The sequence below is a fragment of the Trichomycterus rosablanca genome, chromosome 21 (assembly GCF_030014385.1).
Source record: "Trichomycterus rosablanca isolate fTriRos1 chromosome 21, fTriRos1.hap1, whole genome shotgun sequence".
NCBI classification, from domain to species: Eukaryota; Metazoa; Chordata; class Actinopteri; order Siluriformes; family Trichomycteridae; genus Trichomycterus; species Trichomycterus rosablanca.
In genome coordinates, this window is record NC_086008.1 from 19,588,276 (window position 1) to 19,610,200 (window position 21,925).

At 36.6% G+C, this 21,925-nt stretch overlaps 4 protein-coding genes across 5 annotated transcripts in view; all 4 read right to left on the minus strand.

The window, feature by feature from the left end:
- Positions 1–696: 696 nt before the first annotated feature.
- On the minus strand, positions 697–1,314 carry LOC134335300 (C-X-C motif chemokine 11-6-like). The gene is made up of 4 exons (XM_063017824.1): positions 1,251–1,314; positions 1,030–1,156; positions 841–930; positions 697–733 (listed from the first exon to the last, which is right to left on the minus strand). The coding sequence occupies exons 1-4, from the start codon at positions 1,312–1,314 to the stop codon at positions 703–705; spliced, it is 312 nt and encodes a 103-aa protein (XP_062873894.1). The 3' UTR covers positions 697–702.
- Positions 1,315–3,439: 2,125 nt separating this feature from the next.
- LOC134335302 (C-X-C motif chemokine 11-6-like) lies at positions 3,440–4,367 on the minus strand. Its single transcript, XM_063017825.1, has 4 exons — positions 4,310–4,367; positions 4,081–4,207; positions 3,642–3,731; positions 3,440–3,535 (listed from the first exon to the last, which is right to left on the minus strand). Exons 1-4 carry the CDS (start codon positions 4,365–4,367, stop codon positions 3,523–3,525), a joined length of 288 nt encoding a protein of 95 aa, XP_062873895.1. The 3' UTR covers positions 3,440–3,522.
- A 2,160-nt stretch (positions 4,368–6,527) lies between these two features.
- Positions 6,528–7,613, minus strand: LOC134335436 (C-X-C motif chemokine 11-6-like). The gene is made up of 4 exons (XM_063017960.1): positions 7,500–7,613; positions 7,262–7,388; positions 6,907–6,996; positions 6,528–6,791 (listed from the first exon to the last, which is right to left on the minus strand). The coding sequence occupies exons 1-4, from the start codon at positions 7,555–7,557 to the stop codon at positions 6,779–6,781; spliced, it is 288 nt and encodes a 95-aa protein (XP_062874030.1). The 5' UTR covers positions 7,558–7,613; the 3' UTR covers positions 6,528–6,778.
- Positions 7,614–17,480: 9,867 nt separating this feature from the next.
- LOC134335120 (C-X-C motif chemokine 9-like) overlaps positions 17,481–21,925 on the minus strand; it is an 11,021-nt gene continuing 6,576 nt past the window's right edge. The window contains exons 2-5 of one of the 2 annotated variants that reach the window (XM_063017540.1): positions 20,139–20,206; positions 19,885–20,011; positions 18,276–18,344; positions 17,481–18,156 (exon numbers count right to left, since the gene is read on the minus strand). In XM_063017540.1, coding sequence (XP_062873610.1) covers positions 18,051–18,156; positions 18,276–18,344; positions 19,885–20,011; positions 20,139–20,205 — 369 coding nt within the window. In that variant the 5' untranslated portion in view covers position 20,206 and the 3' untranslated portion in view covers positions 17,481–18,050. Of the gene's footprint in view, positions 18,157–18,275; positions 18,345–19,884; positions 20,012–20,138; positions 20,494–21,925 lie in introns of those variants that run through there. The other variant, XM_063017538.1, reaches the window with a different exon arrangement.

Genomic DNA, 21,925 nt, shown 5'->3' on the forward strand with positions numbered 1-21,925 from the left:
CTGGTTGAATTAATAGCATTAAAATATAATTAAAATATAATTAATATTACAGCTTGTGTGATTTTTGATTTTTGATTCTAAAAATTATTATTTATAAAACATATTTGTATTATTAATATAGTTACTATGATGATTATATATTTTTTATTAATATTAATGTTGTGATTTTATTACTATTATTATTATTATATTAATATGATTATTAATTCAGTTAATATGATAATGGTGATTATAGTTTGTTTTATTATTATTACTATTATTATTATTATTATTATTATAGTAATATTATTATTAATTCAGTTAATATGCTGATGGTGATTATAGTATTTATTATTATTATTATTATTATTATATTAATATTATTATTTTATTATTATTATATTAATACTGTATTATTAATTCAGTTAATATGATGATGGAAATTAGATTATTTTTATTAATATTATTATTTTATTATTATTATTACTGTGGTTTTTGCTGTTTAATATAGATCACATCTCTCAAATATTACATAAAACACATTTATTAAACTCAAACACATCCAATAATACAGGATCGATACATCTTGTAAAATGTTGATATAAAAGTGGCACAATATACAGAATATATATTATCTTATAAATAAAACAATGATCAGTAGTTTACAGTGATTAACAGCCTGAGGAATAAATACTGTCATCAGGATCAGAAACTTGCGTCCATCTAGTCAGTGGTGTTTTCCATCAGCTTAGTCCTATAAACATAAAACATGTTTCTGTCAGGTATTCAGATCTATTTTACACTGTTCTAATGAATTCTATTAAACTATTAAACTATTAAACTGAGACGTGTTCATCTTACCTCTTCTGAAGGGCTTTCTTAATGTAATTCTTGGCAGATTTGGATTCTGGGTTTAAACATTTTTTCACTTTACCGTTCTTCATGACAACTCTGAGACAAAACGAATAAATCAGACGTTAGATTTTCTAATAATACCGAATAATAATAATATACATATAAACATGATTCTGGAACAGCTATTAAACTTACATGACTTCCACTTTGTCACAAGATGGACTGGCAGGATAAATTTCCACCTTGTCGATAAGTTGTAGTCGTACGTGGTTTAACCCAAAACCCCGACACAAACATCTGCTCACACTGGTCCTGGCCTGACCTGCAAATAAAAAGCACATAGGTATATATTTACTTCATTATTAAATGATACAAACGATTTTACAGTTCATATCAAGTGAAAGCAAGGATCCTACCTTGCACGTGCACGATAAGTAGGCCTACACAAACAATGACACCAAATACTACAGCGCTCTTCATGTTTCTGTTGGATGTTACTGGGAGAGCTGAGAGGATGAAGTTATGATGAATGAAGGAATGAGTGATTCTGTCCACTTTTATACACACAGATCAGGATTTTCCCTTCACCAGCTTTTACTTTCTATTCTGCCCACTGTGACTCTTGCTCTTGTAATTCTTGTAATTGCATAGTCTTATAAGCAAAGGTGCTTTAATAAGGAGGTTGGACAGATGTTTTAATGCTAAGGCATGTGGATTACTGACTGATTTAGGGGATCTGGTCTGCATACCAGACTTGGGACAGACTTGTCTCCTGTTTTTGTCTGGGATTGGGACCGGCATTGAGAGCGCACTGACAAGTGCATCTCCCAATGGCTAGGCTGTTCCGGCTGTGGGTTAACATCCAGAAGGTTGACCCAATGGCTGACCCTGCGTTTTGACCCCAGCTTCCAAACCATCTTGGATATGCTGAAATTAGAAATAAAACAATATCTTATTGACCTCAATAAATCTGAATCCACTGAATGTAATTACACACACATATAATTCTTTTTTTTTCAGCTGCTCCTGTATATAGTGGATAAAGTCCACACACCAGACTTGGCACAGTTTTTACTTTGGATACCCTTACTGTTGTAATACATCATACCTTCTTTGTCATTTCTCTTTTAATTAGGGTTGCTACACCTCTTTTCCTTTTTTTATAATTTTTATTATTAATATTACCATATTATTATTATTATTATTATTATTATTATTATCATCATTATTATTAATATTACTATATTGTTATTATTATTTTCATTTTTATTATTATTATTATTATTATTATTATATTATCATTATCATTATTATTAATATTATCATCATTATTATTAATATTACTATATTGTTATTATTATTTCATTTTTATTATTATTATTATTATTATTATTATTATTATCATTATTATTATTATTACTATATTATTATTATTATTATTATTTATTATTATTATTATTGTTATCATTATAATAATTATTATTAATATTACTGTATTATTATTTTTATTATCATTATTATTATTAATATTACTATATTATTATTATTTGTATTATCATTATTATTATTATTATTATTATTATTATTATTATTATTATTATCTCTTAAGTGTTAAAAAATAATAAATATAATTTTTTATAAATATAATCAACATATTTCCAACACATACAACATAAAAGTAAATTAATCTTTTAAATTTATTATGCTGTAATAAAAACTGCAGCATACCAGGCAGTTAGATACATGGGCTGGGGATGATTTCAGAAAACCATTGTCATGTAATACAGTCCGACTATATACACCGAACAGGCATAACATTATGACCACTTTACTAATATTGTGTTGGTCCCCCTTTTGCTGCCCCATACGCAACAAACTGATGCACTGTGTATTCTGACACCTTTCTATCAGAACCAGCGTTAACTTTGGATCGGACCACACGGGCCAGCCTTCTCTTCCCACGTGCATCAATGAGCCTTGGCCACCCATGACCCTGTTTACCGCTGGTTTACCACTGTTTCTTTCTTGGACCACTTTTCATAGATACTGACCACTGCAGACCGGGACACACCCCACAAGAGCTGCAGTTTTGGAGATGCTCTGACCCAGTCGTCTAGCCATCACAATCTGACCCTTGTGAAACTCACTCAAATCCTCACGCTTGATCATTTTTCCTGCTTCTAACACTAACTGACTAATATATCCCACCTACTAACAGGTCCCATGCTGAAGAGATATTCAGTGTTATTCACTTCACCTGTCAGTGCTCATGATGTTATGCCTGGTCGGTGTATATCAGTAAGTGTTCATTTTAAATGCATTTTGTATTTTAGATATAATAAGACACTGGACTTGCTTTTTATGTTTTTTAAGCTTTCAGCGCTTGGCTCAGTTTATTTCATTTCATACAAGCAAACATACATACAGCAATACAACAATACAGCAATACAACATTCAATAAATTACATATAAAAACACGCGTCTGTCCATTTACAGCATCTGTTTACAGCAATATACAGTAAATGCTTATAAATTAATAAAAAAACCAGCAGATATGTCACATTTTTAACATACTAAACAGCAGAAATGTTGATTTACATTATTTACAACATTTTTATAAAGTATTTTCAGTAGAACACAATGTAGAAAGTGATGAAATTCATATTTTTCTTCTGAACAGTGGGTGCTTTACTGTGCATTCCTACAAGATAAAAAGAAAAAAGCAAGAATTAAAAATTAAGTCTCATTTTAATAAATAAAATCTTAAAAATAAAATAATTAGAAGAATTAGTTTTATTAATAATTACCTCTTTTCTATGCTTTTCTTGATGATGTTCTGAGCAGATTTAGATTCAGGGTTCAAGCATTTCTTTCTTGCGTCGTTTTTCATGGTGACACTAAAGAAAGAAAGAAATGAATTAAATTAAATGTATAATTAATTTATAATATTAATTAATTATATAAAAATAAATAAACTAATTAAATGTATAATTAATTTATAATATTAATTAATTATATGAAAATAATTATTTAATTAAATCAAATTTATAATTAATTTATAATATTAATTAAATATATAAAAATAAATAAATTAATTAAATAAATCAAATTTATAATTAATTTATTACATTAATTAATTATATAAAAATAAATTAATTATATAATACATTAATTGTATTAATTATATAAATAATTATTCATTATATTATTTATATATTTATTTATAATTATGGATTTTGCACTTACATGATCTCCACCTTGTTACAGGATGGACTGGCGGGATAAATTTCCACCTTGTCGATGCGCTTCAGCAGCACCCGGTTCGACATGCCACCTTGGCACAAACACCTCTGCACGCTGGTTTTGGCCTGTCCTGCAAACACAAGTGATCATAAAATTTAGTTTATCAGAATTTATCAGAATTACATCATTAAAAAGCTGAATTTACTGTATAATCAGAATAAGAAAGTCCTACCTTGTACGTGGATAATAAATATACATGCAGTCAGAACCAACACTACAGCAGGCTTCATGTTCTTCATGTTCATCATGTTCTTCTCGTCGGTGCTTTTAAGGATCCCGTTCACTGATGAAGAAGCTCAGAGTTGAAGACGTTGTGAATAACTGAGCAGCTCTGAGAGCTTTTATACACACAGCCCGGGTTTTCCCTTCTCTCTGACTCTTCTGTCACAGTTACTTTCACTTTCCACTTTCTATTCTCCATTTTTTTTAAAGACGACAAGTAGTTTTTGCTTTCGAATTCCTCTCAATAGAGAACCTGCGGTAATCCATCTCACCAACTCAACATCCATTATCCATTATCACCCCATTATTATCCTTACACTTACACCGAGCAGCCATAACATTAAAACCACCTCCTTGTTTCTACACTCACTGTCCATTTTATCAGCTCCACTTACCATATAGAAGCACTTTGTAGTTCTACAATTACTGACTGTAGTCCATCTGTTTCTCTGCATGCTTTGTTAGCCCCCTTTCATCCTGATCTTCAATGGTCAGGACCCCCACAGGACCGCTACAGAGCAGGTATTATTTAGGTGGTGGATCATTCTCAGCACTGCAGTGACACTGACATGGTGGTGGTGTGTTAGTGTGTGTTGTGCTGGTCTGAGTGGAGTTTGTAAACACGGTGTCCACTCACTGTCCACTCTTTAAGACACTCCTACCTAGTTGGTCCACCTTGTAGATGTAAAGTCAGAGACGATTGCTCATCTATTGCTGCTGTTTGAGTCGGTCATCTTCTAGTGTATAATGACTGAATATCCTTTTCACTTCTTATTTTTTACTTGTAAATATTTTCTTATATTAGTAAGTACACTTAAAATGCATGTGTTATGAGCACTTAAATGTTTAAACAACATAAAGTTAAGTGTTTACAACCTTTTTATGTTTGCAATAATCATTTATTTTGTGTAATTAGGTGTAACTTATATATGTATGACCCAGCAGATGTTGTTATATTTGTTAAAAATGCAAAAGAGTATTTTTGGTATTTTAGTCATAAAACATATTTACATCAATTTTAAGCTTTCTGTGCTAGGTTTATTAAAATGTAGAGATATAAAACAACAATTTAATGAAAAAAGTATTCATTAGATCCAAGAGAAAATTTAATTTAGGAGATAAACAAACACTTCTGCTGGCTTTACAAGTGGCATCAAGAACACAGAACCATGGACTAACATTAACCCTTTTAACCCACAAATGATCTTTTAAGATTTAGGATTCAGGAGGCTTTATTATCACTTCAGCTCTATACAAGTACATATTGAAACAAAACGTCCTCCAGGACCAGGGTAGTCAAGCATTCCCATAGTCGACCAGTCGAGCATTCCCATAGTCACATGTTTTTAGTCACAGCTTTTTCAGTAAAATAAAGACTGTTATAGCCACAGGGGGTTGGGGTGTGTGATTTTATATCACTGTGCACTATATCACTATATCACTGTGGTTTTGAATTTGTCCAACATGTTCATGATCATGTGACCACATAGTTTGACAGTATAGTGTATAATGACTGAATATCCTTTTAATTTCTTATTTTTTACTTATATTAGTAAGTACACTTGAAATGCATGTGGTATAAGCACTTAAATGTGTAAACAACATATAGTTAAGTGTTTACAACCTTTTTATGTCAGCAATAATCATATATTTGGTGTAATTAGGTGTAACTTATATATGTTTGACCCAGCAGATGTTGTTAAATTTATTGAAAGTGTAAATATTATATTATTATAGGAGTATGTTTGGTATTTTACACATAAAAACAGATTTGCATCAATTTTAAGCTTTCTGTGCTCGATTTATTATTCATTATTATTCAGTAAAATGATGACTGTTAAAGCCACGGGGTTGGGGGGGTGATTTTATATCACTGCGCATGGTTTTGAATTTGGCCAACATGTTCATAATCATGTGACCACATAGTTTGACAGTATATTACAGTATTTCTTATTTTTTACTTTTTGAAATGCATGTGATATAAGCACTTAAATGTGCAAACAACATATAGTTAAGTGTTTACAACCTTTTTATGTTTGCAATAATCATATATTTGGTGTAATTAGGTGTAACTTATATATGTTTGACCCAGCAGATGTTGTTATATGTGGTGAATTTGGTATAATTAGGTGTATGTTTGGTATTTTAGTCATAAAAACAGATTTGCATCATTTTTAAGCTTTCTGTGCTCGGTTTATTAAAAGTTAGAAATATAAAACAGAACAATATACACAATATGTACATAAATCATGTATAAAACAAACACATGTCCATGAAACTTGTACAGTATAAATAACAGCAGGTTAAACAGCAGATGTACTATAATTTTAATGCTTTTACATTAGAACAGTAGAAATGATTTTCGATAGTAAAGGACGACGTCTCAGTGTAGAAATGGATCAAATTCATCTTCTGTAGTTCACTGTGCACTCCTAAAAATGAAACAAACAGAAATAAAACCTCTTTAATACTGTAATACGTTACACTATTTGTTTACTGGTGAAATATAAGTGATATATTTATATATATATATATAAAGATTCTCACCTCTTCTCAATGCTTCTCTTGATGAGGTTCTGAGCCATTTTAGTTTCAGGGTTTAAACATTTCTGCCCGGTGCTGTTCTTCAGAGTGACACTAAAATAAATAAAATAAAAATAAGTTAGATTTCTAAATAAAACAGGCATTTAAAAAATATATATTTTTTATTTATGCATTTTCTCCCCTTATTTTCCCTTTTTAGCGTGTCCAATTGCCCGATTGCGTCATGCTTCCTCTCCACCAATGCTGATCCCCGCTCTGATTGAGGAGAACAAAGCTAACCCACGCCCCCAGCTCTGGTTCCAGCATGTGTTTTTACCACTTTTTTTAGGCATTTTTAATTCTGTCTGACAGTACTTACATGATTTCCACTTTTTTACAGGACGCACTTGCTGGATAAACTTCAATCTTGTCGACGTTTTGCAGTCGAATGTGGTTCAACCCTGAACCCTGGCACAGACATCTCTGAGTACTGGTTCTGGCCTGTCCTGCAAACAGCAGCAAACAGAACATTATTATTATTATAATTAGGCTTATTATTATTATGAATTATTGGAATGTTTTGCATTAATAACACTGATATAAAATAAGACTCGTACCTTGTACGTGCACAATAAGTACACACATGACCACAGCGAAAGCAGCAGCAGATTTCATCTTTCTTGTTCTGTTTGTGTGAGCTTCAGCAGGTGATCAGATCTCAAGTCTGAGTCTTGATGGATGATTTGGTGAATCAATGAGCAGCTCGATCCTCTTTTATACGCTCAGCTCAGGGCTTCCCCTGCCTCTCACACTTCTGCTACTTTCAGTTTCAACACTTTCACTTCCAGCTGATGTGTTTCTTGGAATTTCTCAGAAAAGAGGTGTATTCTTTAGGACTGGGTGGTTGAGTCTGGCACTTTATTACAAATGCTGATGCAACTTTAAAGCAGAGTAAAGGAAATCAAAACTGATCCATGCTGCATAAAATAAATCCTGGTAGAAACGAAATGAAACCGAAGTAAATTGAATATGTAACTTCTGTAGGTGTTCAAATACTTTTTACAATAATAATAACAATCAATAATAGACTTAGTGTTGAGAAAAGCCACACTGTTTTCTTTTGTTAATAAACAGTATTGTTCACTGGGTCATCACGCTGGTCCAGTTTGCACAGCAGGGCTGCATTAGAAAGAAGTCAAGTCCCAAAACTTTGGGCCATTACAATTAATTCTAAAAGACAGCTTGATCCTGCACCATGCCCAGTGTTTACCGGTGGAACCCGAACCTGCCACAACCCTGACCAGGACAAAGGTGTGTGGGTTTCCTCTGGGTGCTCCGGTTTTCTCAGTCCACAGACATGCAGTCAGGTTATTGGAGCTACTAGAAACTGTGAGTGTGTGTGTGTGTGTGCTGCAATGGAGTGTGTGGTGTTTGTTATAGACTGGCGTGTTTCCTGCCTTTCACCCGCCGCGACCCTGAATAGGATGAAGCGATGGTGAAACAGGCAATGAATGAATCAATATTATTACAATTATAATATCTTAAAGACACAGTCTAATAATAATAATAATAGTCCATTTGTCTTCCGCTGCTGAAGGACCCCCGATATTCTGCAGTCGAGGTGGTTATATAGCTGATCACCGCTCCTCCGACCCATGTGCAGCCCTTAGCAGACCCTTTTTCACTATGCATTCTGCACAGGTTCCTCTCTATCTGCCAGTCAGGGTCCTTACACAGTGTTTGAAGACCCAGCCCACATATTACAATCATTCCCTCCTTCCGGGCACTGCCAATTATGCACGCTGGATGGTGCCCAGCCGACCGGTGGCAACGCTGAGTTTCGACCCGAGGAGTTTAGAATCTCTGTGCTGGTGTGCTAGTGGAATATCCCACTGCGCCACCTAGGCGTAGTATAATTACTATTATTATTATTATTATTATTATGATGATGATGATTATTATTATTATTATTATTATTATGATGATGATGATGATGATTATTATTATTATTATTATTATTATTATTATTATTATTTTCATTATTATTATTATTATTATTTTCATTATTATTACCATCGTTATTATTATTATTATTATTTTCATTATTATTATTATTATTATTATTATTATTATTATTATTTTCATTATTATTATTATTATTATTATTTTCATTATTATTATTATTTTATTATTATTATTATTATTATTATTATTTTATTATTATTATTATTTTTATTAATACCCTCGTTATTATTATTATTATTATTATTATTATTATTACCCTTGTTATTATTATCATTATTATTATTATTATTATTATTATTATTATTATTATTATTAATACCCATGTTATTATTATTATTATTATTATTTTCATTATTTTTGTTATTATTATTAATACCCTCGTTATTATTATTATTATTATTATTATTATTATTATTATTAATACCATTATTATTATTATTATCATTTTTACTCAGCTGTTAGTGAAATTTTTTTTTAAATGATAATAATTAGATCCTTCTAATTTGTAAAGCATTTTTAATCACTTTTATCAGTCCATTACATCTTACACGACATTTAACTCACACTTTACTGAATCAGCTGTATAATACAGAATTTCTGAACTTGTGTCAGGTTTTACTTCTCTGTTGATGTGAAGGGTGACCAGGACGTGTCTGCTGTGGCCACTTTCGAAAACGTGCAGTTCTGTTTAAACGGGAAGAAGCGGTTTGACCACAACCTCTTCATCCTTCACTGGAATCCGGTTGTGTCTCATGAGGCAACACAGTCAAAATGTCATCCTAGAAAATGCTGACTGACAGAGCAGCAGATTCACACTGACCAGCTCAAATTTAGGAGTTAAAGTGAGGATCAGTTTCGTTTTTGGGGTTGGAAGTGATGCTCTGGTCTTCTGTTCTAACTGAACAATATGAGGAACTGAAAGTGGGTTCCTGTTCAAAGATGCATTCACTTACAAGTGCATGTGCAGTGACAGGACCCTTATTCTACAAACTTTACCACAGTAATCAGTTTATTGACTATAATGATAATATAATATAATAATAATAATGTAATAGATGATTTGCCCTAATAAGGGTTGCAAAACTGCACCAGGCAGTAACACACCCTAGACAGGGCAACAATTCATCACAGGTTATTACACACTTACTTATTTAGACCTGGGGGCTTTTTAGACAAGCCAATTCACCCACTGGTGTGTTTTTGGGGTATGGGGGTCATTATACCACATTATTGAAACATCATCATCAGATATTTACACTGCATCCAAACCCAGGAGTGAAAGTTGCACATGAATCATGAACTTCTGGTGCTGGGTTTTACCTCACCAGACTCGATTCTGTGGAGTAAGAAAGAGGTTGTGGGTAAAACCACAAACTGCTTCCTGGTAAAAGAGAACTGCACTGATTTGTGTTTGTGGGATATTATTATTAATTTTATAAAAATGATCCACAGACATTTTATTACTTTTAATTTTAATAGAGAAGTGAAATCTGACCTGATTCCAGACATTCTGTATTATATTATATTAGTGATTATATTGTGTTAATTATATGTCATTTAGGACGTAATAAGATGATGTATTTAATGCATTTGTATTTTTTAATGTTAAAAAAATAACATTAATATGGATTAATGAATGAATGAATTATTTATTATATTTATTTATTTTCAGTAACTGCTTTCTGCTGTGCCCAGTTTTACACTTGCTAATCACATAAACGTTAAGGTGCTGATTAGAAAATAATAATTCAAAAGTTTGTCATTAATATTAGTGTTTCACAATAAATCAGCTTCTCTGTGCCCAGACGCTGGACACCCCAGGTTCTGTCTCTGATAACGGTCAGAGAAAGCGTTTCCAAGAAATGAAAAAGGAACTTGTGCTTTTGCAAAACACAAAATAAAGAACCGCAGTTATACAGCTGTAAGAGGGAAAGTCCCGGTCTGGACTATAAATAAATCTGTTATGTTTTATTAACTGATATTAACTGATGGGCCAGTGATAGCTCAGTGGTTAAGGTACTGGACTAGTAAACAGAAGGTTGCCGGTTCAAGCCCCGCCACCACCAAGTTGCCACTGTTGGGTCCTTGAGCAAGGCCCTTAACCCTCAATTGCTCATTGTGTTCTGCTCATTGTGTAAGTCGCTTTGGTTAAAAGCGTCTGCTAAATGCTGAAAATGTAAATGTAAATGATCAGAATTAAAGCCATCGATAATCTTGCTTTAATGCATGTGTGTGACCCATGAGATGAGCTCTCGGTCACTGTTGTCGTCTGTTGGAGCCCAGCTGACAGAAAATTGAAAAACCCCTGATATGGAGGGTATACATGTGAAATTTTTGTCTATTTTGTGGACTAGTGGTGTGTATTTGGTTTGTTTTAGCAGCCAGCAGTGAAAACAACATGAAATCCAGATCAGTTGTTGTGTTGCCCAAGTGAGACACTGTGAGGCCAATAGTTTGATCATATATATATATATATATATATATATATATATATATACACACACACTATATATATACAGTGTATCACAAAAGTGAGTACACCCCTCACATTTCTGCAAATATTTCATTATATCTTTTCATGGGACAACACTATAGACATGAAACTTGGATATAATTTAGAGTAGTCAGTGTACAGCTTGTATAGCAGTGTAGATTTACTGTCTTCTGAAAATAACTCAACACACAGCCATTAATGTCTAAATAGCTGGCAACATAAGTGAGTACACCCCACAGTGAACATGTCCAAATTGTGCCCAAATGTGTCGTTGTCCCTCCCTGGTGTCATGTGTCAAGGTCCCAGGTGTAAATGGGGAGCAGGGCTGTTAAATTTGGTGTTTTGGGTACAATTCTCTCATACTGGCCACTGGATATTCAACATGGCACCTCATGGCAAAGAACTCTCTGAGGATGTGAGAAATAGAATTGTTGCTCTCCACAAAGATGGCCTGGGCTATAAGAAGATTGCTAACACCCTGAAACTGAGCTACAGCATGGTGGCCAAGGTCATACAGCCGTTTTCCAGGACAGGTTCCACTCGGAACAGGCTTCGCCAGGGTCGACCAAAGAAGTTGAGTCCACGTGTTCGGCGTCATATCCAGAGGTTGGCTTTAAAAAATAGACACATGAGTGCTGCCAGCATTGCTGCAGAGGTTGAAGACGTGGGAGGTCAGCCTGTCAGTGCTCAGACCATACGCCGCACACTGCATCAACTCGGTCTGCATGGTCGTCATCCCAGAAGGAAGCTGACGCACAAGAAAGCCCGCAAACAGTTTGCTGAAGACAAGCAGTCCAAGAACATGGATTACTGGAACGCCCTGTGGTCTGACGAGACCAAGATAAGCTTGTTTGGCTCAGATGGTGTCCAGCATGTGTGGCGGCGCCCTGGTGAGAAGTACCAAGACAACTGTATCTTGCCTACAGTCAAGCATGGTGGTGGTAGCATCATGGTCTTGGGCTGCATGAGTGTTGCTGGCACTGGGGAGCTGCAGTTCATTGAGGGAAACATGAATTCCAACATGTACTGTGACATTCTGAAACAGAGCATGATCCCCTCCCTTCGAAAACTGGGCCTCATGGCAGTTTTCCAACAGGATAACGACCCCAAACACAACCTCCAAGATGACAACTGCCTTGCTGAGGAAGCTGAAGGTAAAGGTGATGGACTAAACCCAATTGAGCACCTGTGGCGCATCCTCAAGTGGAAGGTGGAGGAGTTCAAGGTGTCTAACATCCACCAGCTCCGTGATGTCATCATGGAGGAGTGGAAGAGGATTCCAGTAGCAACCTGTTCAGCTCTGGTGAATTCCATGCCCAGGAGGGTTAAGGCAGTGCTGGATAATAATGGTGGTCACACAAAATATTGACACTTTGGGCACAATTTGGACATGTTCACTGTGGGGTGTACTCACTTATGTTGCCAGCTATTTAGACATTAATGGCTGTGTGTTGAGTTATTTTCAGAAGACAGTAAATCTACACTGCTATACAAGTTGTACACTGACTACTCTAAGTTATATCCAAGTTTTAGTTCTATAGTGTTGTCCCATGAAAAGATATAATGAAATATTTGCAGAAATGTGAGGGGTGTACTCACTTTTGTGATACACTGTATATCCTGTCCATGTTATCAGCTCCACTTACCTTATAGAAGCACTTTGTAGTTCTACAATTACTGACTGTAGTCCATCTGTTTCTCTGCATGCTTTGTTAGCCTGCTTTCACTCTGTTCTTTAATGGTCAGGACCACCACAGGACCACCACAGAGCAGGTATTTTTTAGGTGATGGATCATTCTCAGCACTACAGTGACACTGACATGGTGGTGGTGTGTTAGTGTGTGTTGTGCTGGTATGAGTGGATCAGACACAGCAGCGCTGCTGGAGTTTGTAAACACCGTGTCCACTCACTGTCCACTCTATTAGACACTCCTACCTAGTTGGTCCACCTTGTAGATGTAAAGTCAGAGACGATCGCTCATCTATTGCTGCTGTTTGAGTCGGTCGTCTTCGAGACCTTCATCAGTGGTCACAGGACTCTGCCCACGGGGCGCTGTTGGGTGGATATTTTTGGTTGGTGGACTTTTCTCCACCAGCTAAACTCCAGCAGCGCTGCTGTGTCTGATCCACTCATACCAGCACAACACACACTAACACACCACCACCATGTCAGTGTCACTGCAGTGCTGAGAATCATCCACCACCTAAATAATACCTGCTCTGTAGTGGTCCTGTGGGGGTCCTGACCATTGAAGAACAGCATGAAAGGGGGCTAAAAAAGCATGCAGAGAAACAGATGGACTACAGTCAGTAATTGTAGAACAACAAAGTGCTTCTATATGGTAAGTGGAGCTGATAAAATGGACAGTGTCTGTAGAAACAAGAAGGTGGTTTTAATGTTATGGCTGATCAGTGTATATAAATGTTCTCTTCTGTCTTATCCTAATGTTGAGATTGGAAACTCAATAAAGAATTTAGAGACAGGTGATTTCTTACCAGTTTGCCTCTGGTTATTTTCCAATCACACTGCATGATGGGTATTTCCTTTCCAACAACAGCTGCCACATCTATTAATAATAAACAAGCAGGTTCTTCAGGTTTTGTGGAGACATTTAATTCAGTAAATAAAATTCTGATTCCATTACAGGTTGTGTAACCCAGTATAACAGCTTTGCTTGAAGGTTGTATGGAAAAATATGGAAAATTATTATAATTTAATAAACTGCTGTAACTTTTGGGGACTTTTGAAGGCATACCATGTACAAAACATATGTTAAGCCCCTCAGGTTGTGTAATGCTGGTGCAACTGGGTTTTGCTTGGCTGTTTATTGTAATACCCTGGTGAAACAAAGCAGTAATTGTGACAATAAATCAAGGCTTCTCATGTATTCTTCCGAGACGTGCTGAACCCTCTGGTTTGGATCTGTTGCAGCAGGATATTGACCTAACATGTAAATTAAAGCTTGCAAAACACCAACTACTTAAAGATCAAGGAGTGCTGAATGTTACTGACTTTTCTCCACAGTCACCTGACCCTGTCATGCCCTTCCTTTCCTTAGTCACAGGAAGCTCTTTGGAATATTGCCATGCATATACTATAAGTCATGCACTAGATGGCGTGGCACATCAGGGCATCAGCAGTTAAACAACAACGTTCAAGTCATGCCAGTCTGAGTGCTGCTGTCATTATAGCTAAAAGTAAAACATCAAATACTGAAAAATATGGACATTTGTGTAAATCATGACACATTTTCATTTAAATATCTGCTGATTTAAATAATAGTTATTATTATGTATGTTGCAGTTGTAGCCTACTGGTTAAGGTACTAGACTAGTAAGTAGAAGTTTGCTGGCTCAAACCCCACCACTGCCAGGTTGCCACTCTTGGGCCCTTGAGCAAGGCCCCGAACTTTCAATTGCTTAGACTGTACACTGTAAGTCACTTTGGATAAAAGTGTCTGCTAAAATGCCGAAAATGTAAATGTTACACATTCACTTGAATTCCCTACAACCCATTTTGTGGGCAAGCTGTAGCCTAGTGGTTAAGGTACTGGACTGGGGTTGCTGGTTCAAATCCCACCACTGCCAGGTTGCTGCTGTTAAGCCCTGAGCAAGGCCCTTAACCCTCAATTGCTCAGACTGTATACTGTAATGTAAGTCGCTTTGGATATATGTATATATATATATATATGTGTGTGTGTGTGTGTGTGTGTGTGTGTGTGTGTGTGTGTGTGTGTGTGTGTGTATATACTGTATTCAACTTTTCACTTAAATATATGCTGATTGAATAGTATTAAAAGTAACATGTAGTAAATGCAAAATAATAGTTATTATAATACAGATTTTGTTATTTTGTTATTTTAGTCCATTAATAATGTGTTTGTGTATATATATATATATATATTAGGGCTGTCAAACGATTAAAATTTTTAATCGCGATTAATCTCAGAATTTCATATAGTTAATCGCGATTAATCGCATTAAATAAAATCTGTGTAAATGTTATAGAAAACAAGGTTTTTTAAGTGAAATGTGAAAAGTGGACGTTTCTACACGAAGTGAGTGTGTTTTGACCCTTTTGGGGCTTCCATAGTTCATGGACTAGCGTGCTTGACTCCGGTATTCAGTGCCGTAACAGATTAAGTTAATAAAGTGTTTTGCTCCCGATAACTTGTGAATATACCGTGTATTTATTTCTTTATTATGCAAGTGCATCCCTACGACGCTCAGTTATATTATTTTAACAAACCGCAAATGAACAACGGTGGCAAGTCCGACATTAAAACGTTGGTTCTACCAGTCAAGTCTCAACATGAACTAGAATTTGCGTTAACGGCACTATTGTTTTTAATCGCGTTAAATTGAGATTGCGTTAATGCGTTATTATCGCGTTAACTTCGACAGCCCTAATATATATATATATATATATATATATATATATATATATATATATATATATATATATATATATATATATAATTATTATTATTTTAAACCGCATTATTTTTGTCTTTAAGTGAACACTTGCATTGTATATTTAGCCATGTGTCCTCCCAATCTTGTCATATCCAATTACCAAACTTGTGGGCTAGTGTGTTTTACCACTGTGCCACCTGAGCAAACTTAACTACTCTTAATTTACAGTAAGACAGTAATGATGCTTAAATCTGATTTGCTACCCTGTAAAGCCCCTGGTGGGAGTGAATAAATGAGCTTGCTCTGCCTTGCACTGATTATAAATGATTACTGCTGTTACTAAAGTTTGTAAGAAGTAGTTCTTATCACCTGCTATTCCTCTCTTAAGAAAGGGATTTCCCTTCTCGTTTGTTTTGGCTGGAAGCCACTTTCAGTTCCCTAAAATGACTTTTTCTCATGGGTGCTTCATCATTTCTTAGAAATATTTGTAATTCTAGTCAGAGTCACTATTTTCAGTGTTGCATCACATTGTTTGGGTTTGTGTTGAATGCGATTGTAAAAGCTCGCCACGTTATTGTTGAATTAAATTAAAATGCAGTAAACGCATGAAATATAATGTCCCTTATCATTTTATTTTGTTTCCCATTCATCTCTGCCCTTTATTTGCAAAATCACACCTTATTTTGCTTGGGATTATAGAATAAATAAATAAAAAAACAAGCAATATCTATATTTTAAATTATAAAGTATTATAAATACTATGTATTCTTTTTGATATGATTGTTGTAGAAACTTATTTGATTTGCAGTAAGTCACATTTGAAAGCACAAACCCTCGGCTGATAGTTATTTTGTTTCCAGCATTAAAAAACCCAAAATTAGTTTTATTACTGATTTTATTATTTGTTGTTTCAGCAAGTTTGGAACCAGTTACAAACACAGAGCATTAGATGGGATCTTGAAGGTCTGCAGCTGTAGAGGTGAAATCTGGTAACAATCTGGTAAATGGATATGATAAGATTGGGAAAAAAAACTGAGGAGAATTATAAAGAATTTAGGAATTTCTCCATCCACCGTCCATAACATTATTTTCTTATATATATTTTTGTTTATGTATTTTCTCCCCTTTTTCTCCCTTTTAGCCCATCCAATTGCCCAATTGTGTCATGCTTCCTCTCCACTAATGCCGATCCCCGATCTGACTGAGGAGAACGAAGCTAACCCACGCCCCCTCCGACACGTGGGCAGCAGCCGTATGCATCTTATCACCTACACTTTGACGAGTGCAGTGCAGCTCAGTACTGTGTAGGGAGAGACACACCCTGAGAGCACTGTTTTCCCATCTCTGTGCAGGTGCCATCGATCAGCCAGCAGAGGTCGTAGTTGCATTAGTCATGAGAGAGACCCTATCCGGCTTAGTCCCGCCCATATCGTTGTTTATGTGGTTGCTCAGCCCGGCTGGCAGGCAGAGCTGAGATTCGATACTATGTATTTTAGATCCCAGCTCTGGTTCCAGCGTGTGTTTTACCGCTGCGCCACCTGAGCAGCCTCATCCATAGCATTATGAATTTATCTGGATTTATAGAATCTAGAAGATTTTTAACCATTGTAGATTGCTGTTATTGTAGTTTTCTAAACATCTCAAGAATAAAATTCAACCAAGATTCAACTTTTAAAAAAATTTATGATTATAAAGCATTTATGTATACAGTTTTAAGCAAAAAAAACTCAGTGTAAACATTTTATAGGTTGTGGAATCATGTTAATGCTAGTCAGAACACACATTTTATTAATAGTAGCATCATCCAACAATGATCAACTCTAGTTTACTGTAATTTCAAATACTGCCAGCTATTGTAATGGAAACTATCATAATAGAGGCTTTTACATCAACACCCTCTTCTGTCATTCTAACCACCTTTATGGCCCCCTCAGTGCATCCCTAAATCTCCTCAGCACCCTTCCCTTGACATAACTCTCATCCCTCTTCTGCACATGCTCAGACAAATCTCAGGTCAATCTCTCCTCCCTCACTTTGTCTCCAGCAAATTATATTAAAGCAAAAAATCATCATGCGAGATCGTACAGTGAGAGCATAATTATTAATCATTAATCAATTATCACAAATGATTAAGAAATCAGTTACATGTAAAACAATGATTAAAAGTAGCTAATTTATGATCAGGTGCATTTTTTAAATCATGTGTATCTGATGGTCCAGCAGCTCGGACTGGTCAGTTTTTCTCCCTCTTCTTCTTGTTATGGTTCTTCTTACCGTTTTGCTGCTTGGACTTCCCCCCCTGTTTCTGTGGCTTGAAGTTTGGTTTTAGTTTCTGTCCACTGTAAACATAAAATATACACATAATCATAATATATATATATATAGTATATAGTGGACGGTCTTTCTAATTACCGAGCTCAATAGTATATTGTATAATGTTTTTAATTAGGTGGACCACCTTAAGATCATCTGGCCTTGTTTTGCATAAGGATCCAAGCAGACCTTCCACCCTTTCTTCAAAGTTACACTGCAAAAGGAGCAAAACGCAGACAGTCTGTTACCTGAAATAATTCAATAAATCAAGCATTTACAGTTTTAGCATTTACAGTTTTAGCATTTAGCAGACGCTTTAATCCAGAGGGATCATACACAATCCAAACGATTGAGAGTTAAGGGCTTGTTTAAGGGTCCAATTGTGGCAATCTGACACACTAGTACAGTAGCTAAACCACTGAGATACAAGTCAGACTCATATAGCAGTGAAGGTAGCAAACAGCTATACATTAGCCCAGAGTTAGCAGGTACTTTTGTCACACTTTATGGCCAAAAATATTGGGACACCCGTCTTAATCATTGAATGAATCAAGGTGTTTAATTCAGTCTGATTATTATTATTCGGACTAAAGAGTTCAATAAACTTAAGCGTGGGATGTCAGCACTGGTGGGGTAGCACACTGTCACCTGTGTTGCAGGTGATCTAAACATCTGGATAGAGCATAAAGTGACAGTTTTTTTTTTTTTTTCAATGGACCTTGGTAGGGAGAATGTTCCCTACCTGTTCAACCTGTTCCATGAATGTTGTATTTGCCGATTTTTACCCAATTGCGTCATGCTTCCTCTTTACTGGTGCTGACCCCCGGCCCGATTGAGCAGAGCGAACTGACACACGCCCCCTCCGACACATGCAACACATCTCTTCACCTTCGCGAGGCGTGTTCATATGCGGATCGGCCTTGTGCACGGAGGGACACACCCCGATCATGTTATCCCTCGACTCTGTGCAGACGCCATCAATCAGCTAGCAGAGGTCGTAATTGCATCAGTTATGAGCTCCCTATTTCCTTTCCCTGGATGAACAACAGCCGGATGACAGAGCTGAGATTCGATACGATGTATTCGAAATCCCAGCTCTCGAAATCCCAGCTCTGGTGTGCTAGTGTGTTTTACTTCTGTGCCACCTGAGCGGCTGCTGTTTTTTACAGATGATCTTTGAGCCTTAAGTCATTTTCAAATGACTCTTTGTTAAAACTATGTAGAAAGTAGAGAGTTTTGTATACTAAAATACTGCAGTTAAAATACTTGTGACTCAGTCAAGTGAGTGCAGTCAAACTAGCCCTATTTATATGGGCATTATGCTCATAATCACTAAGGTAGAACAAGGCTACAAACACCCATTCATTAATTTTCATATCCGGCTGCTGGAGCCTATCCCAGCTTTTCAATGGGCGCAAAGCACACAGTAACACCCTGGACGGGACGCCAGTCCATCACAGGGCACAAACACACACACACACACACACACACACACACATTCACTTATAGGGCAATTCAGTGTCTCCAAATAACCTGACTGCATGTTTTTGCTCCCGGAGGAAACCCACACAGACATGGGGAGAACATGCAAACTACACACAGGACCCAGACTGCCCCGCCTGAGGATCGAACCCAGGACCTTCTTGCTGTGAGGCGACAGTGCTACCCACAGGAAACCCTGCTCGTGTGATCAATGACAAGCCTGGAAAAACCTTTACACTGTAACATAGTACAACTACAGTTGAAGCACTCACACAATCTCAGTCTTGGAACACGATGGACTTGGGTGAAAGATGTTAGCCTTAGTCATGACTGCATGTTGTCTGAGTTCCTGTTGCGTCTTTTGGCACAGACAGCGCTCTCCCAGCTCCCCTACAGGTCCTGCAAGAGCAAACATTCGTTTTTCGACTCTGCACTGAAACGAGTTAATGAATAACCACGTTTTAATGCTCGACAGTCAGAGCAATCGCATTATCAATGAATCTTGCATGGAAAGTGAGCAGGTTACCTGCACGTAGCTTTGCAGTCAGTCCAAACAGGAGCGAAAACAGCAGGAAGAACGTCGAAGCCTTCATCCTGGAGTCAAGAGGGTGATGTGAAAGACCAAGTGAAATGATCAGATTTAAAGAATATGGGCAGGGGGAGGGTGCTATAAGATCGCTTTTACTTTTTCTTTTACAAGTAGCAGGCTTCATGTTTTGCTGTTTGCTTCCTGATGGGAAAATCCCAGTAGGACCATTATACCATATGACAGCAGCGCAGGACATTCCACTGTTTCATTAGTTTATAGGAACAAACTAAATACAAGTAGAAATGCTATAACCTAAAACAACATGGAATATTAAACAGAATTGATAATATATCAGCTCCACTTACCATATAGAAGCACTTTGTAGTTCTACAATTACTAACTGTAGTCCATCTGTTTCTCTACATAGTTTTTAACCTCCTTCCAGCCTGTTCTTCAATGATCAGGACCCCCACAGGACCACCACAGAGCAGGTATTATTTAGGTGGTGGATCATTCTCAGCACTGCAGTGACACTGACATGGTGTTTTTAAATACCATGTCCACTCACTGTCCACTCACTGTCCACTCCTACCTAGTCGGTCCACCTTGTAGATGTAAAGTCAGAGACGATCGCTCATCTATTGCTGCTGTTTGAGTCGGTCATCTTCTAGACCTTCATCAGTGGTCACAGGACGCTGCCCACGGGGCGCTGTGGGCTGGATATTTTTGGTTGGTGGACTATTCTCAGTCCAGCAGTGACAGTGAGGTGTTTAAAAATGTCAGCAGCCACTCATACCAGCACAACACACACTAACACACCACCACCATGTCAGTGTCACTGCAGTGCTGAGAATGATCCACCACCTAAATAAGGTATGTGGGGGTCCTGACCATTGAAGAACAGCATGAAAGGGGGCTAACAAAGCATGCAGAGAAACAGATGGACTACAGTCAGTAATTGTAGAACTACAAACTGCTTCTATGCCCTTCCTGACACAACCCTCCCTATTTATCCGGGCTTGGGACCTGCACTACAATGCGCTGGTTTATGCATCCTAGCGGCTCGGTACCTATAGGACAATTCAGTGTCTCCAGTTAGCCTGGCTGCGTGTTTTTGGACTGTGGGAGGAAACCGGAGCTCCCGGAGAAAACACACGCAAACACGGGGAGAACATGCAAATGGGATCGAACCCAGGACCTTCTTGCTGTGAGACTACAGTGCTACCATCTTAGCCACCGTGCCGCCCATATACTATTATTATTAATGTACTATTAATATACAGTAGTATAATATTAGTATACACAGTATATACTAATAATAGTATACAAAGCAACATTTAAGGGTTAAGGGCCTTGCTCAAGGGCCCAACAGTGGGCCCTGGAAGTGGTAGGGCTTGAACCAGCAACCTTTTGCTGGAAATACGCTCCTTTTACTTATTAACCACAAGTGTGTATATATATAATAGTGTGATGTGTGGTGTTTGTGTCACCCATGATGAGCTTAGTTATAGTGAAAGTGGTCACACGATTTTGTTCCTCCTCGGATCTTTCCCTCCCGAGCAGCGCTGGACAAACATACAGCGTCTGTAAACAAAAGGTCACATGGAAACATGAATCTTCAACCTGTTATACCTCCTGTTATACCTCTTTATACCTCAACTCTTTTCTACCAACCTTGGTAACCGAGCGTCCACATCCAGACATGATCGTGTAGAACCTAAAGCTGGGTTACAACATGATTAAACCATTAGGAATGAATAACCAGCCTTCGTCTGCTTCAGCTG

Bases quoted from the DNA above. Each gene is read 5' to 3' on its own strand.
- LOC134335300 (XM_063017824.1), bottom strand. From the start codon at position 1,314: ATGAAGAGCGCTGTAGTATTTGGTGTCATTGTTTGTGTAGGCCTACTT. The intron at 931-1,029 runs GTAAGTTTAATA...GTTTTGTCTCAG, and splicing joins TGTGACAAAGTGGAAGTCAT to AGTTGTCATGAAGAACGGTA. The intron at 734-840 runs GTAAGATGAACA...TTATGTTTATAG, and splicing joins AAGAAAGCCCTTCAGAAGAG to GACTAAGCTGATGGAAAACA.
- LOC134335302 (XM_063017825.1), bottom strand. From the start codon at position 4,367: ATGAAGCCTGCTGTAGTGTTGGTTCTGACTGCATGTATATTTATTATC. The intron at 4,208-4,309 runs GTAGGACTTTCT...TTGTGTTTGCAG, and splicing joins ATTTATTATCCACGTACAAG to GACAGGCCAAAACCAGCGTG. The intron at 3,732-4,080 runs GTAAGTGCAAAA...TTCTTTCTTTAG, and splicing joins TGTAACAAGGTGGAGATCAT to TGTCACCATGAAAAACGACG.
- LOC134335436 (XM_063017960.1), bottom strand. From the start codon at position 7,557: ATGAAATCTGCTGCTGCTTTCGCTGTGGTCATGTGTGTACTTATTGTG. The intron at 7,389-7,499 runs GTACGAGTCTTA...TGCTGTTTGCAG, and splicing joins ACTTATTGTGCACGTACAAG to GACAGGCCAGAACCAGTACT. The intron at 6,997-7,261 runs GTAAGTACTGTC...TATTTATTTTAG, and splicing joins TGTAAAAAAGTGGAAATCAT to TGTCACTCTGAAGAACAGCA.